The 18,869-nt window shown below is 28.2% G+C and overlaps 1 protein-coding gene across 1 annotated transcript; it reads left to right on the top strand.

Annotated features, from left to right (window-relative positions):
* Nucleotides 1-6,644: 6,644 nt before the first annotated feature.
* On the top strand, nucleotides 6,645-10,584 carry LOC132946084 (uncharacterized). The gene is made up of 2 exons (XM_061015909.1): nucleotides 6,645-6,694; nucleotides 9,015-10,584. Exons 1-2 carry the CDS (start codon nucleotides 6,645-6,647, stop codon nucleotides 10,582-10,584), a joined length of 1,620 nt encoding a protein of 539 aa, XP_060871892.1.
* Nucleotides 10,585-18,869: the final 8,285 nt, after the last annotated feature.

The raw sequence follows: 18,869 nt of genomic DNA, 5'->3' as shown, positions 1-18,869 counted from the left end.
ATTATGTCTTCCATTGTAAATTATTAGTATAGGTAGGTACCAAAGAGGCCAAGCATGAGTCGTGACAAGTCCTCAATTGATTTTATTTTAGGTTCCTCTTGCGTAATATTAAGACAATAAATAAATCAAAACAAGCTGTATATTGGCTATTAACGGTAGTAAGTACTAAGTATACAGTTGTACACATCATTGACCACGATCGAGCAAAAGCAAAAAATGTATAATATACTAACCAAAATCGATATCACGAATTACAATATATTTATCTCAAATTACATTTTGAAATTATATAAAATAAGTTAATTGTTAGTTTTTAGGTAGTATTTATCTATTATACCTATACAATAAACATGCTACATATAGTGTATATACCTAGTTATTACAATAACCATTTATAAATACATATTTAATTAACGTAATTTTTTAAACATATCGGAAAAAAGTAATATATTATTAAATGTTTTTAAAAACAAAAATTATATTGCATGTTTGCATAATATTACAATTTATTGAATACAATCTAATTTTTATATTCCCAAAAAATATAAACGTACTGTTTTTCGTAATATATATGGTTAGGATATATAGTTAGGTATATAATATTTGATCAAAACCGACTTTAGTATTCATATTTAAATATGTTTAAAAACTGTACAACTTACAAATCTTAATATTACGATCTTAAATTTATTTGCGGTGGTTTTTCCAAATGGGGAAATAATTTCTGGTGATCAATACTCGCGGTAGGTACTTTCGAATTGAACTCAAAAACGTTGACATTTGATGTTATAAATTAAATGGGATTTCAACCAAGTTAACCATAATTACGCGTAGATAATATATGTTATGTAGTAGGTGCGTTTAGAAATGTTTATAATGATATTTAAATGATATAAATCGTTAGAATTAAAACTAGTGAATAGCATGAATAGTCTTTAACATTCAAAGATAAATAATGGTAATGGCGACTAATGTCTAATGGACTCACGGAATTTGCTTGGCAATAGTTATGCGTTTTCTAATCCATATATTGTTATACTATAATGGTAAACAGTCATCAATCATATTATAGAATCATTCTACGTGAATAATTATTATTTGCCTGTCAAATAATGTAATATTATATTAAATATGCGTTATACTGTAAAATTATAATTTTTATAATGTTATTACTTATAACACATAATACAAGGTCACAATAGGAGGTGTAACAGAAACACCTGACAAACGAAATATACATATACCTAACTGTTGTTCTTATTAATATTTAAACATTTTTTTTCTCTATAATATAATTTATAGATGCTTGCGATACAATAAGATAACATTTTTTATTTTTTCATACTGAAATCATTAAATTTTATAAACATTTAGTTTTGGAAAAATTCAAAATAGCCTGCAGTTTGTAAATTTAAGTTTTAGACAATTTTTGATGGTAAAAACGTTTATTTAAGTCAAGTGGTTTAATTTTTACCATTTTTAAAATATCATTATTTTTTCAGATTAAATTAATTTGAAACTTACAAGTAATAACTTTTAGATTTCAAGCGTAATGCAGCAAATGTATATTGTTATATTTGTATTTACAATTATGTATGTTTTTTTTTCTATCATCCACATTTAGGATAGAAAAATTAATGCTCTGATTTCAACATCTTTTCTGATAAAAATGTGAATAATATATGGTGCATTTGGGAGGTTAGGAATTTAAGAGGTCAAAATAGAAAGATTTCAAAAACGTAGGAAAATACAAAAAAAAGGAAAGAAAAATGGGAATTAATTACGAATTGAAAAATGTATTTGAATAATGTATTTTATTTTTTTGGTCTAATTCAAAAACTAATAACCGTAGACGTTTTAAATTTTCATCAAATATTAGTATTTTTCATATATGATACATTTTCAAAATATTTCTTTATAAAAATCTTTTTCAGCTATTGTAAAGGCCATAGAGAAATTTTTCGAATTTTATAAAAAAAATTTATAATAGCTTGATAATTTAATGTATAATTCTTCATAAATTTCTTTAATTACACTTCAAAAATATTAAAGATATGGTTATTTTTTATATGCATTTAAAGTTCAAATTTCGACAAAATTCAGCAAAATTAAAAATTCTGAAAATGTGCAAATTATTTTTTAATTAGAAATGTATAAAATGTTTTTCTTTTGGTAGCTAACATAAAGAATTTTAATAGAAGAATCCACACAAGTTTGTCTACCTTTAACAAAAAAATAAGTTTACTGGAATAGAACATTAACTTTTTATAAGTGTTTGATTTTAAAATGTTTACGATACTTATTAAATTTGATTACTTAATATAATTAATACAAGGATTATTTATAGGAGAACACAACGTTTCTACTCAGAATCTGAGGTAGGTATATTTTTTAATTATTATCCATGTAATTTTCATCATACGTTTAACTAGTATCAATTTTTTATTTGTTAGGTTTTCCTGTTACACCCTGTCGATTATGTATTCATAAATCATGTATAGGTAAATTCGTCTATTTACGTGGTAAATTTTCACGTGAAATTGAATTCTAGTATAGTTATTTCTATGTGAGAGGAAACTAATGTTTTTGGGAGGCAACTCGTATTTAATTATGAAATATCTGATCATGTGAGGCAACTGGAGTATAATATATAATATATTAATCTTTTTATTTAATATAAAGATGGGTGACAATTCGTATATTTTAGGAGACAACTATAGTATGCACCGTGGCTGCACTCACGTCTCACTCGGTATATCAATAAAAACAATTAGTTATTAATTATTATTTTCGTTTACAGTTTACAAATGTAGTATGTTTACAATTTTTAGATGGTAAAAAAACGGTAAAAGTATATATACAGATGTATAATAATAATGATCGGAAATCCAATTTATTTATCGGTGCTTTGAACAAGATTTCCTAAGCAGTTGATAATTTGTGAAAAATATTTAAAATATCAAAGTAATCGAAGGAAACTTTTATATGGGTTTTTATGAACGCCATACAAATATATTATACAATAATATGAAGCCGGTCAACGCAGAAATAAATTTGCGAAAATAAAAATAGAAAAAGTCATTGGCACATCTAGCTCACACTTGTGCGGGTTATTGCAGACGGTATGTATATGTGTGGCAGCTGATTGAAACATAATAATATATAATATTTATTATATTATACGATTTCTGTATCGTATTGAAATATATCAGCATATACCTACAATACTAAAGGTACTCGTGTCTCGTATGTATGTTGTGTTATTCATATTTATAATATTGGTACGAATGTATAAATTATAATAATAATAATAAAAAAAAAAACAAATATCGAGAGTGACACTTATATGGTGCAGACACATGCGGTCTCCCCGCATCATTCAAAACTGTTGTTATTATAATGGCTTCGCTATTTCCAATAACGATTGCTTGAAAATGTTCAACATATTATTATAATTTGTAGATGCCAAAACGAGAATTATATTTCTGATTTCATTCAACAATTCGTCAAATTTTGCTTCCAAATGTGATGGCATACCTACGACCTACCTACCTGATTAGTGATTATCTACACTATAACTTAATAAACAAACTATTTCAATTAAAAACTGTGTCGGTTAAAAATACAGACATACATTATAGTACTTTAGTTATATGTAATTGTCTGCAGTACTTAACCAAAAAAACTACTTATATTTAAGTGATCTGCACAAAATACATATACCTACATAAAATAAAGCGGATTGGGAGTTTAAGACGTCGAAGTATAATAATAATAAAAAGGAAACTTATTATATATTAAATGGCTATAATAACATCCGAGTGTTTGGGAATTGGCCATTAGGGTATAAGCTCCGATTTCGATTCACGTGAAACGTTTTATAAACATTAAACAATATTATAATCTACTGTAGGTAAATAATAATGAAAAAACATGTAAGTGTACATCAGTGGGACTTGGAGTGCAGTGAATATGAGTATTTATTATCATATTAATATCTATACATCTCTGTAAGCCCGACTTAAGTCCTCTAGAGGTACATGACTCAAGACCCACTAATAACCTAAGCCCTTCTCCCCTCCCACCACAGAAAATTAATAAATAATATATTCCTCAAGGCTCAAAGATTTGAATATATATTATAACAGTGATGAGCAAACTGCAGGACCGTATTTAGGGTACTTATACCTTCAAATTTTCTAAACGAGGTCCTGCGAACTGTGTTATATTACCTACTGCAGGATCTTGTTATAACTTACAATACCATCATAAAATAGTAAAATACTAAAACATTCCCTAAAATATACATTTAAAAGTTTTTTAAAAATGATATAGGTAGGGTATTCTAGGTATATAATTAGTATTGTAGTAGGTATAGAAGTATAACACTTTATACATATTATATGAAATAGATTATGATTGATATTGAAAATACGGTCAAATAATAACAAGTCTTTTAATTAATTATATATTTAGGTTTCATTGGGCACGACCTAATTAAAGTAATTTATTGTACTTAATATAATAATTGTAATGATTATTTTTATTTTTTTTATTGATCGTGAAGCCCGGCAACTATATGGCTGTTTGTTTTTTGTTTGTAGGGGAGGGAACTGTAGGTGTAACACGTGTGTGTAGGTTCGGCAGATTTTTTAGTGGGCACCTGTGGGTATCTGCCAAGCCCTGATGGGGGATGGCGGCACTTCTCTCCGGACACCGTGACTTGCCCGAAGAAAAATGCCGCCCGTGAACCGAGGTTTGAACCAGCGCCGGTGTGCGTCCCAACCGACACCTTAGTCCGTTCGGCCACTCCGTCCACCTGATAATGATTGATAAATTATATGTATAGTAAAAATTATTATTATAAGCAGATGAGTGATGACGGAATGTGTGGCTTGTAACCTTGTACACATTGTGGTCAAATCGCAGTACTTAGGTAGAATATAGATATAGGTATTGCTTGATTATAATAATAATAAGAATAATATAAATTATTTCAAAACGCAGTATGATGTTATAGTTAGTAAACAGTTACCACGTTCAATTTTTATAATATTTTATATTATGTTAATTTATGTACCCAACTACCTAATAGTCAAGTGCATAAAATCATTCTTGTTTATATGAAACCAAAATAATAGGATTAAAGATTATATTTGAAGCCCAAAGTTAATTCAAATATTTTTTATTCTATACGATCTATATTAGTTCTTCCATGAACAAAACTTTAAGACGTGTGTTTATTTTTAAGATCTGTGTTATGAAAAGTAAAAAAAAACACTACAATAAGTTCAAATTAAAAAAAAAAAAGCTGTCGAGGAAGTAACCCCTGGATATCAACATAATTTATATATTATATACTAGAGCTGTGAATTTGTAGGAAAATGCATTATTTTCTCATTACAAATAATACAACTAAAACTATAAAAACAAAACTGTAAAGAAAATAAATATGAAAAAAAACCATTTTTGTATTTTAATTTTTAAGTAAATATCATAATTAAAATAAATCAAATAAAATGTGCGAGTAAAGATTCCAAATTGTACAAGAAATAAACTGAAAAAAAAAACAAAATATGTAACACTTCCGATTCTGAGCGGAGCAATGAATGTTTCGGTTTTACAATATTATATGTGTTTTATTTATTGGTCGTGATGTCATCTTTAGGAGCAGTAAAATAGCTTCTTAAAATTCAAGGTCGATTTCTGGTAGCAATTTGGATCTAGTTTTTGGTACTTTGGAGGGTCAAACCTCAAAAGTAAAAGCCGTCGAGTAGATAACCGCTCGTAAAATAGATGTCGAGTGTACCTCATCTTGAGTAGGTCACTGTAATGTATGTGTTAAATTTGAATTCAATGATAAATCGTTGCATACGAAAAGTGATTCTGAGCGTAGATGGACTGCCAGCTCATAATTATTGTTACCGACAAAGACGTAAATTAAGGAATTTACGTTAATAGAGAGTTTTTGCACAACGCCGGTAAAAATAACGTTCGGTTAAATTATACGGTGATATATTAACGTTATAGTTGCAACTTTAGTTTTTGCATTACCGGATATATAATATTCGATATTAGTACCGATATTTGGTGCGCATGCGCAAAGGCTTGTTTTGGTAAATAACATTAACGGGTTCATACGTTATTTTTAACCGGCGTTGTGCAAAAACTCTCTAATAACGATATTTCCGATCAAACTATACAGTATACGATATTTACTAGGAAATAACGCTATTGTCCATTATTTTAAGGCAATGATGCATTTAGAAATATTTCTTAGGTAATTACTATAACTCCAGGCTTTCTCAGACATAATTGACAAAAATGTTAAATCAATTCAAATCACAAATCTATTGTAAACTGGCTGTTAGGTGAACTCTAATATTAAATAAAACAGTCTTTCGAATACATATGTGATATGTCATCTATGCCTATGACTATATAATAGGTATACAATATAAACCACGATAACTTATTTTTTCTAATAATTAATTAATAACTATATTAATTAAATTATAATATTTTTACACACGCATTCCTACTAGCACATTGCACAACATGTATCTAACATCTACCTATAGTACCTACCTTCAAAGTGTCACAGGTAGTGGCGTCATTTAGGAGGAGGCGTCAGTGGTTTAGACATGATTTCTGAAAGGGGGGTATCAAAAAAAGAAAACGACATATCTAAATGGTAAGGGAAAATTGGAAAATCTCCCACCCTCTCAAAACTTTTTAGTTTTTACTATCAAGGTAATAAAAAGCCAATGGGGGAGGGTCTGACCCCCACGTCACCCCTTGACTACGCCACTGGAGGGGGTTGGCAGGGTATGCATTATTCATGAAATATTAAGTATAATTTATCTTATATGCGATATTAAATTTTTACCAAATTTTAATATTTTGCTAAACAAAATTATCGACATTGTCTGTCATTTGCTAGTCATAGTTGTAAATGTGTTAACAAAAAATTTGAATTTTACAACCTTCCCTATGTTGTCACTTAACGCCTAGACATTGGCGATATATCAGCTACTAATGTTAGGAATTTATGATATTGGCTAAGCATTTACGTTTTTACCTAATTTACGACTGTAACATTACCTATTTTAAAAAGTACTGAGAATTTTCAATTTTTACCTTCTATAAGTACCAACTACTAACTAGATCCAATTTTTTACCAGGAACCTCAATCAAAGTCCATGATTAAATAATTTTTTCTACTAGAAAAATATTTAATAAAAAAAACATACACTTTGTAAAATCAATACATTTATCGCTCCGCTCAGAATCTAATAACTTAAGAAAGTGATAATTTAGTTTAAATCGTGGCAGTTGTATGCACGAAATGCGAAAACCAGCAAAAAAAAATAATGATCGTTTATGTTTTTATTATTATTACCAACACTATATAATTAAGGTCAATCGTAAGACCTTAAAAAATACATAAATATTTGAAGTGACAGGTTGATTTGGCGTTTTGAAATTCTCGCTGAAAATATTAATTCGCATTAAGCTGCAGTTTATATGCATGTTTTTAATCCCGGAGTTGTAGTTACTTTATTATTACTTTTTAAAGTAATTAATTCATTTTTAGTAATTTTATTATTTCGATTCATTTCATACATTTGTCCGAAATCCCGAATGAACTCTGTGCGAATTAACGATAGTTAACGCGTACCACAGGTGTCACAAATAATATGACTATAATGAGATAATAATATAATACAACAAAATATAATAGTATTATTATAATACTGTTAACATATGATATAATAGTAATATTATTATGTTATTATTATAACATAAATGTTTAAATTGTTTGGAGCGATCTAGATAAAACGAAATGTTTTTATTCTGATTCTAATATTAAACATTAAATGCTGTTCGTAATAGCCAACTACAATATCTATTTTGAAAATTGTGATCTAGTTCTTGGATAAAAATCAACAAACAAACATTATGGATTATTATGCAAAAGTACATACATTTCGACGACTGGTTATAACCTTGACAATTGTCTGAATACATTCGGAGCAGAATATTATAAAATTATTTATAAACTTGTACTGTACATGCATGCGGCATTACGTATTTAAATTTATATTTTTGGACTTTTTTTTTTTTTGGTAGGTTATATCCGTAAACATCGGAGTACTTGTAATACATTTATTATATATAAATAAATATAATAAATAACTCAATATAAGTAACGATTAATTTCGTTATTTTATTTACGCACATCTTTTGAGTACGATTGAGTCGTATTTTTATCAAACTTCGTAAGCCAGTCTGTCATAATCTGTGTCGTCCATGCCTTTTTATTCCAACACCAGTCGACAGGGAATAAATTTCTAAATTTTTGAAAGCTCGCAGTCTCTTAGCTTTACCTATGACGAGAGGACGTTCAAACTCACCTATGATATTACTACATAAAAGTACAGTCAATCGTTTATTCGAAACTTTACCACCCCACTGCATGTTTTTTTTTTTTTTTAATGCCATAGTTTTTTTGGATAGAACTCGGAAAAAAGTCATTAAAAGAAAATATTAAAATAGTGTCCGCTATTGGGAGATGTCCGTTAGACGATGTTTCATTGAATTACTTAAATGCATATTATTAGATTTTTAGGAAATAAACACATGTTTAAAAGTACATTTTAGGACTGTTTTAATTTAGAATATTAATATTATAATTTAATATGTATAAAATTAACATTAAATATAATATAATATTAATAAATTAAAATAGGATTAATATTTCATATTTATACATTTGCTTTGTAGAATTGTGTTTGTTATAAATATTTTTAGATTTTACATGATAGCGTAGTCATGATGGAATTTTCGTGTTTTAATGGATATACCATGTGTATATGACATAATGTATTTATATGTACCTACATAAATTATAAATACGTATTTAATTGAGGTGTATAATATTTATTTCAATAAAGGATTTAATAGGTATATTAAATTCCGATGTTTAATACTAATTTATTATTATTTATTAGTAAGTTCTTAACTTTTGTACCAATTATCACTTATTTAGGTATCATCCTTGATCCCAAACTTCGTCGGTCACCTCACATTACGTCACTCACAATTTTCGCCTCTCGTTGGTCTAATTTTCTTAGATCAATAACTGGTACGTGGTGGGGCTCTCATCCCTCATGCTTATTATCCATTTACTTCTCAATTATACGCTCTAAATTGGACTATGGTTGTTTCCTTTTTGGGTCAGCCTCTTTTTTTAATTGGAAAAAACTTAACAAACTTCAAATTTCCTGCCTCAGAACCATTATGGGTTATGTAGATTCCACTCCATGCCCTGCCATTGAAGTCGAATCTATTTGCCCGCCCTTCAATATTAGATGTTGTTGGCTCGCTGGTAAATTTATTTTGAAATCATTATCTCATAGTAAACACTTAACTTTTGACATTTACTATTCTTTATATCTAAATTGGCGCTATGTCCCCAAATCCACTCCAGTCTTATCTATTATCGCTAATTTCGTTTCGTGTTTCCACCAATTCATCATCAACTCAGTTAAACTTCCTCTTTATGAGCTTCCATATGATTCATTACTATGTTCCCTTCATGTTCAATTGGGTCATCAATTTTCTGACCTTTCCTCCAATGATTTCAAATCGATGTCTTACTCCATGGTAAATGCAGCTTTTTCAAACGATCTTAATATACAGTTTCCCGATTTTATTATTATCTATACGGATGGATCGGTATCACCTCTTTCTGCTGGTTATGCTTTCCACATTCCAAAATTGCATTTATCTTTCACTAACAACCTCCCTCCATCGTCTTCCTCCTTCTCAGCTGAATGCTATGCTATCATCGAAGCTCTAACATTAATTCTTAACTTCACCCCTAATAAATATTTGATAGCCACTGATTCTATGTCCTGCCTACAAGCTTTAGTTTCCAACTCTTTCAACTCTCAAATCTCCCCTCTTGTTCTTCGTATCAAATCACTTGTTTTCAACCTCAATCAATCTAACTACACGATTCACTTCCTTTGGATTCCCAGTCACACTGGTATTCGAGGTAACGAGATTGCTGATAATTTGGCTAAATCCTCCTCCCGTCTAATTTGTCCCTCTCTTACACATCTACCACATTCTGACTTTATCCCATTTTTAAAACACTACCAATCTAACCTATGGTCTTCCCATTGGCATAACTTACCTGCTGAGTTCGCTTCGAAATACAGACATACAACGCCTAATATCAAAAAAAAAACAAGGTTTAATAACTTAAATTTACAGAGGTCTCATATAGTCCATTATAATCGTTTACGGATAGGACATTCGTTATTACCTAGTCACTCATTTAAACTTGGACTAAACGACTCGCCACTTTGCTCACTTCATCCAAATGAGTATATATGTGACCTTCCTCATATTTTATTTAACTGCCCTGCTCTCCGACTTAAAAAACTAATTCTTTTCAACACTCTTATGTCTCTTAATATTCCCATCAATCTTTTTTCCATCTTAAACTCTAATTCTGAAACAGCTATGAAATCAATAATTGCCTTTATACAGGAGGCTGGCTTTATTATATAGTATATATAAGTACTTAATTTTTTGTTAATCTCAATTTTATATTGTTTTATTCTTACTATGTAATTGTTAAGCTATCATAGTCTATACTAGCGGCTTTTAAAATAATAATAAAAAAAAAAAAGTTTTTAACTTATTTTTACATTATTGCTTTAATAAAATCTGATAATTTATAAACATTTATTCAGTTTATAAATAATTAAATTGTTTAAGTATTATAGCATTATTTCTAAGTCATTTTTTCCATGCACGTTTTGGAGTTTTTAATGAGTTTTTAATTAACAATTTCTAATCCATATTTGGCGATTTTTTGTGCAAGAATATTCGAACCCAAAAATTATAACTAAACAAAACGATTGTAAGTACCTATTAAAATATTAAAAAGTGTGATAAATAGTCAACGGTTTACCTCAAGCTTCTTGATAATAATTAGCCCATAAAAACGTATTTTTCCTCGTGTGAGTATTCGTATTTTTGGTTTTTCACGAGTCACATGAGTTTACTAGATTCTATTGAATTTAGTTCAAGCAAAAACAAAGCATTTATAAACCCTGCAACTAGCTTTTCTTCGCATTTTTTCACCATTTCACCAGTGTTAATATCGGAGTGCACAATTATATAATTATACTCTACAAATGAGAATGCGATTTTTTCTACGCCCGTCGTATAGCAGGTCCTTTAATAAACTCTTTCTTGTTTTATCGAAATCGTTTAAAATACAAATCTTATAATTAAGAATTTCGTTTGACACAGAACAACGTACCCCACCCCACCTATGTAGATTTTTAAATTGAAATAATAATAATAAAAACCTTGTTCATTAATTTCTTAGGTTCTTATTTTTATAATATTACATAATATCAGTTGACTATTTATTGACAATAAATATATAATGATGAATAATTTAATGTTCAAAGTTTCAAACCAGTTTTAATTGGGTTAACATACAATTTAGATTTCAAACCAAAAGACCATGTATGTATCTGTTTGACAGTGGTGTTCTTTTCTTTTTTTGTATTTTCTTTTTCTGCGAATGTTTTTTTTCGTACTCAAAAAGTTTCACGTGGCACTTTCATAGATCAGAAATCGTATTTCGGGTACTTTCAATAGATTATATGCAGCATCAAATTTTTATAACCATTAAACCTTTATAACCTACCGACTATTTATACTTTGTTACGCAGGCTGTAGCTCATATAACATGACCCAAACGCAAATATAATCATCCTATTAGCGCAAATTAATTTTACTGAAATACAATTTCGTATTGAAATCATAATTATTATTAATTGAGTTTTTAGAGTAATGATATGAGTATTATTATGATGAGTACTTTGCTTAAAATTAAATTTGAAATTTGAAGTAGTTTTTTAGTAGTCTAATCCAGACTTTTGTTTCCGTTGTCCTGTTTTTTAATATTTGAGATAACTTTAGAGCTGTGATTCGTATTTTTTCGTCTATTTGATTGTATAGTTTTAAGTAAACTTCTGCTCGGTGTTCCTCGAGTACCTCAATACAAATTATAAATTGATGGGTGTGGATTGTATAATTTGCCTTCCAAGTGACGTCCAGATTCTGGACCGTTGCAGGTATAGTCCTACCTCGTTCGAAAGTGGCTCAGTCTAGAGGTAATTCACATAAATACTTTAACGAATGTGAAGTATTCAGATTCATTTTTGTTTTAGGCATTCAATTTTAACTCGACTGTACCAAGCTTGGCCTTAGATCTTGTAAAACCGGTGACTTATAATTTCTGTACTTGAAAAATATGCAAGAACCCACTAGGTACGAGCAGATAATTCAAAATCTAAAATTATCATTTGAGGTTTTAATTTTTTATTACATAATGTTTTTATTAAATGTCACGTTTTTCATAAATAAATATCAGTTATTTTGGATGGAACCAGACAATACACTACCTACTTGAATGTACATTGATTTATGTAAAACACGAATTCTATATTAAGTTGTTGAAAATGAGCGAGACAAACATTAAATTGTATCATCGCCTAAAAATAGTACTACTGTTATACTATTTTAGACTAAATTATTAAATTACTAAATATTCTAAATTATACTGTTCGTCGTGAAAATTACTATTTTCGACTTTTCATTTACATGGTAAAATGTTCCATTAAACTATTGATTTGTAGTTTGTACCTAATTGTTGGAGTTCATAAGTAGATTATTATTTTTCGACGTTGCAGTCTATATACGTGCATTTTATTATACCTACCTTATCATTATCGTCATGTAGATATGTAAAAGTTCTGTATTTTACTATTTTCAACAACCGCTCCCGACGAATAATTTTATTTGATCCCTCAAAAGTACATTAAGTCGTTTTTCGTTTGCAATTATTACAAACTATTTCCAACTTATTAATAACCCAGATTTCTACAGTATTATTTATATGAAATACGTCTCCGTTTTCGGTCAAAATGTTGGATATTTTGTCATTAGTTTGAATAGTCTAAGTTCATTGTCTTATGCATTATTCATCAGCGCCAAGATATATTATCTCCGTTTGCCATTACTCGTTGTTTTCTGTACTTAAAATGATTATACACTGCGTGCCTTTTATTTGATTAAAGTAGTGTAAATGACATTTTAATAATTAATTTTTAAATGGTCATATTTTTAACTTTACCAAAAACCGCGGCCACATACGCACACCATCGTAGTGCAAACACGAGCTGATTAGGTAGGTAGATATATGCGTAGAGATATATAATTCAAAACATTTTACTGAAATTTCGAATATCACTAAATTAAAAATAAAAACGATTTATGATAAAGTCAGATAATAACCTATATAACTATAACCCTATACCTTATATAGTCATCAAAAACCGCATTTTATGTAAGTTTATACTTTATACTGTTTAATGTTTATATATAGTTTATAGTTATCTTAAATGATTATCAATCTTCATCGTAGTTCGTTAGGATAAAATACTATGCAATAGGACTAAATTCAAACTGAACTAATAGAGTACTTACCTATTATTAATTTATTTTAAATATAATGATAAATGAGCGTCGAATATCAAACTTATAATGCAACAGGTACAATAATGTACCAGGAAATTTTTATTCTACTACTAAGATAGTCTTTTTGAAAAAAGACGCTTTGCGTTTTTCAGTACCACAGCTAGATCTAATAATCTAATTTAGGATAAATTAATGGACACAGCCGTTTGGACGGTGGGATAATAAATTGTACGTGCAATAAAAAATTATAATAATAAATAATTTAATAGAAATATATTAGTACTTATATAAAAAAAAATTATAACACGAACAAAAAAAGTTATTTATTTACGCTAAAAATAGATCAATAGGTATTAAAATAATTAAAGAAAAAGGAAAAATTATTATAATTAAAATGTTATATACATTTCTTTTAAAATGACAATTTTTGAAGATATTTTTTTATCACATATTTAGCGATATTTAAGGTTATAGCACACATTTATGCGGTTTTACCTAAATGCTATAAAATCCTAACCCTAATTATGATATACTACGTATTATAGATACTGAATTTTACGCATATAGGAAGTATAGGTAATCTATGATTATTATTGGCTATTGCAGCCGTTTATATTATTTAATACACTTTATCGCAACACTGCAATAATACAGTGATAATTATTGTTGGCGTATTGTAATAAATACAAACAGCTTTTTTGGTATTGTATTTTTTAACTTTTTAATTTTTCTTACTTTTTTTCTGTTCTATTTTTTTTTGTTTTTGACGTCCTATTGTTTCTGCGTCCAAATTCGCACCGCAGTCCGCAGCTATGTATGTCTTTATGGGGTCACAGGCCCCGTGTATCGAATGTTTTCTAATATTATAGGGCGCTCAAGCGTGTAACTTTGAATTCATTATTTTTTTGCAATACTTAAAAACTAAATATTATTAATTAAATATAATATTTGTTACACTTATAATAACAATATTTTTTCTGAAATATACGTATTTAAAATTGTCGATGAGGGTATTAATAGGTATTAATTTTATTTGCAAAATATAAGTATCCGGAAGGTATTATAAATAGAAATCTAAATCCAATTTTTTTTTATAATTATAATTTTGGTATACCAATTATAGTTTAAAAATCGTGCCTATAGTATATACATTACACCTGTATGCTACATCATGTTACATACCCACTATATACGATAATACAGTATATTATTGGCACAATATATTTTATAATAGGTACAGTAAACTCTCATTATGTCTAGAGCGTCGACACTCAAAGGAAACAGAAAAAAGTTCGATATATTGAGGAATGTTAATATTACTTAATAGGGATTTCAATTAAACTAGAAAAATTCGACATATCACTATTCGACATAATGAGAATCTACTGTAGGTAGGTACTATATATATTATGCACTATACACTAAAACCGTAACCATAATGAATTTTGAAACAAAATATTTACTCTTCAGTCTTCACGTGATAGTTATTATTTCATTTAATGCTTGATCTTTTCGAGACTGCATTTCCTTACATTTTATTCAAAGTGTTTTAGTGGAAGAAAATATAAATAAAAATGTTTGTCCATGATAAATTTAATATTTAGCAATGATAATACATAACACATGATATTTTTGAAAAATTATAAAATATTACTATCATTCAATAAAAAATGTTAATGACCATATAAATTCAAATATTGTTAGAAATATTTAATTAATTTAAATATTTGAAGTTATAGGTACCTATATTAATATTATACTATTAACGGTAATTTAAATATACATAGTATAGTTGCTTTAATAGGAACTATAAATTACCTACAAATTAACAGGTATTTTTTTAAAAATTTTTTTTTTTATTTTATAACATCAACGCCTGACGGCAAATTTCACAAAGATACTAGTAAACAGTAAAAAGATAATAAATAAATAAAGAAATTTTGGTACAATAACAATAGATACTTAAGTTATGTAGGAGTTGTAGAGTAAGTATAAGTAATATAAAGCATTATGTTTTAAAAGAAAAATATTTTTACACAAAATAAACACAGAAACTATTAAGTACGTGGTCTAACAAAGATTTCCCTTTATGTCGGTAACTAAGACTAGAACTCTGGTGTCTAAATTTATTACACGCATTGATTTTTGAATCGGGTCACTATATAAATAGTTTGGTATTACTTATTACTATATTATCATAACATAACATATATAATATTAAGGTTGTACATATAGTTGTATACTTGTATTTCTGAAAAATTTTAAAATTTAAAAAAATGGGAGTGAACAATGTAATTTTACGCGAATTGCAAAATATTGTATAAAAATTAATATATATATATTAATTAAAGGAAATATGGTTTATAAAATGTCATGGCCTTGAAATAGGCTTCTGTACCTGTATATATTATAATAAATGTTCAATTAAAGGTTGTATAATTAATTGTTAATAAACAATTCAATCTGGACTAAAGGACCGCGGTGGATGGTTGCATTATTTTTGTAATCGTAGGTATCCAAATATATATTTTTATCTAATTTATTTGTTTTGTTAATATAATAAAATAACTTGTTAGATCTATAGTGTTCTAAATAATTATTACTGCAAGTGATTTATGTGGCATGCTACATGACTGGCTGAACGCGGCATATTCATTACGGGTTATACGTTACCCTATAATAGGCTATATTACATACAGTTTATGTCATAAACGATGTGTGCATAAAATTAATCTTCACGTTAACTATATTCAATCGGTAAACGTATTATTTTTGATTTTTTTCTAGAATCATGTCCACAACGAATAATATAAGTATGCGTTTTAATTTGTTTTTATCTATCATACACATATTTATCAGTTTTGTTAAGTATTCGAATACTTGTATTAAATACTTTTTTTGTATTTCAAATACTTTTCAAATACTTTTTGACCAATGTATTTTAAATACTTAAAAAATACTTTTTATTTGTATTTTTATTCTAGAATTGTAAATACTTTTTTTAATTCTCGTGGTCTAATTCAAATTCTAATTACTAATATTTTGGAATGTACTATTTTAAATTTTGTTTCTACGATATTATTTTAAAATTTTTCTAACTTCTGACAATTTATAAATAAGGTTTCGCCAAAATACAAGCAGATAACAGAATAACTAAACACTGAAACCCCTGTCGGCTCCTTATTCCCATATTATACCATGGAATACAAAAGTACAACCACTGGTTGGATTGGCATTTATCTTGATCTAATTATCATTCTTCTTATTTAATGGGTGGTACTGTGGTAGTAGTTTATAATTTGAATACAAGTTTTGGTATTAATGTTATTGAACTTTTTTTTATCATATTTATTTTAATTTGTACAATCGGTATAAAATATTTTTACAATAAGCACAATAGATGGAGGGATACATAAAAGGGATTGGTTGGCTTGATTAAAGAAACTATTCAATAATAGTACTTCATGGCGTGGGTAGTATTGGTTAGTCGGATTGTTATTGAATTGATTTAATTATTGATAGTTGATTATTTATTTAACTTAAAAAAAAGTATTTGTGTAAGTATTTTGAATACTTTTAAAAGATATTTGTATTTATATTTAAATACTTTCAGCAATTCAGCAATCTTGCCGGTTTTTAGATATTTTTTATTTATTGTTTTCAAATTGAACACAACAAATTGTACAACGGACCACTACGTCAGCAATTACCAAGGGTTCCGTGGGACAATCTCAAGGGTTCCGCTTGATGTATGTGAATATTAAGAAAATTATTTTATATTATACCTACTGAGCAAAAAAAATTCACCTAAATAATAGTTACTAGTATAATATAAAATATTCGTTTTACAGACATTGGGGTTCCACGAAACACGAAATTTTTTCCTAAGGGTGCCGTGATCGCTAAAGTTTGGGAACCGCTTCACTACGCTACCACATCTGCAAATTGAGACGAACCGAGCGAAACGTGTGCCGAACGTTCCTGCTTTAACTCCAGTCTGTCTGAGGTTTATATTTTTATCTCGTGCCTACTTATCTTCATAGCTCTCACTCATTAGTGTATGCAGATTATATACTGAACATCATAATATAACACAACATCTGTTTGTAAATAAAAACGACTAAAATATTTAATAGGAGTGACACAATAATATAGTGTTTATAAATATAATATGTATTATACATGTGAAATTTGTGTTTGTATTTTTTATTTTTTCACACAACCAACGCTGCAGATAATAATTAAAAAAGACCAGACCCGGTTCGTGATAATAATATGTTACAATATATTTATCAGAAAACACTAACACTGTGTTTTTTTTATTTTGAAATGACATTTGTTTTTCATTAAAACGGTTGATATCTATAATTTATTCAAAACTAGTATCGCACGCATTTCTCGCAATATATTTCACACACCGAACGCGCTAAATAGAACAGAAATGTTCTGCTACATATTGTTATGAAACCGTTGGAGTAATCATCGTTCTATATGTGCCCTCCCGAAATAAAAGAGTTCGCAAATCGTAGACATATCGAAACACCGAAACACGTAATTATAAATATCAAAGCAATATATAGTTTCCACACAATAACTCGTAATATAATCATACCTTATTTATATAGAACCCGTCCGTTTTTGTTGGCCACGTTCGAATAATAATATATTTTAAAAATCGTACAATAATTATGTTACCATTTGTTTTATTAAAAACTGGCTAATCCTTCACGACGTAACAAATTAGATGCCCATGAATTTACCCCTTCTTAAACTACGTTAAATTTAAACTGCGCAGATTTTTGACACAGTCATTTGGGTTGTTTTGGCCACATACAAATTACAGGTCTAAAATTATAACCAATCACAATAACTATTTTCTCGCTAAATTTGCTGACGAACATTTTATGAAAATCGGTTGAAAACTGCTGGGGATTTGCACTACGGACACCCGTTTTATGCCTTTGGTTTTATATAGTAGACATAATTATTAATGATGTTACCGGTGACAAATTAAATAATGCCAGTGGATGTGGATTTACACTTTCTTAAACTTTGTTAAATGTAAACTACACACATTTTTGTCACAGTAATTTGGCCATATGAGTTGTTATACATATAATTTATAGTCTAAAATTATACACAATTATAATAGGTATTTTATTTTTTACAACCATTGGAAATCCTAAACAAAACAAAAAAAAATATTCATTTTTTCGAAGCCAAAAATCCCTGTAGTGAGCAAAATTTAAAAAAAAGGCTTCGAGGTGCACATCCTCATAGGATCGCCCATGTAC

The sequence above is a fragment of the Metopolophium dirhodum genome, chromosome 1 (assembly GCF_019925205.1).
Source record: "Metopolophium dirhodum isolate CAU chromosome 1, ASM1992520v1, whole genome shotgun sequence".
NCBI classification, from domain to species: domain Eukaryota; kingdom Metazoa; phylum Arthropoda; class Insecta; order Hemiptera; family Aphididae; genus Metopolophium; species Metopolophium dirhodum.
Note: the sequence above shows the minus strand (reverse complement) of the source record. Positions and strands in the feature narration are given on the sequence as shown.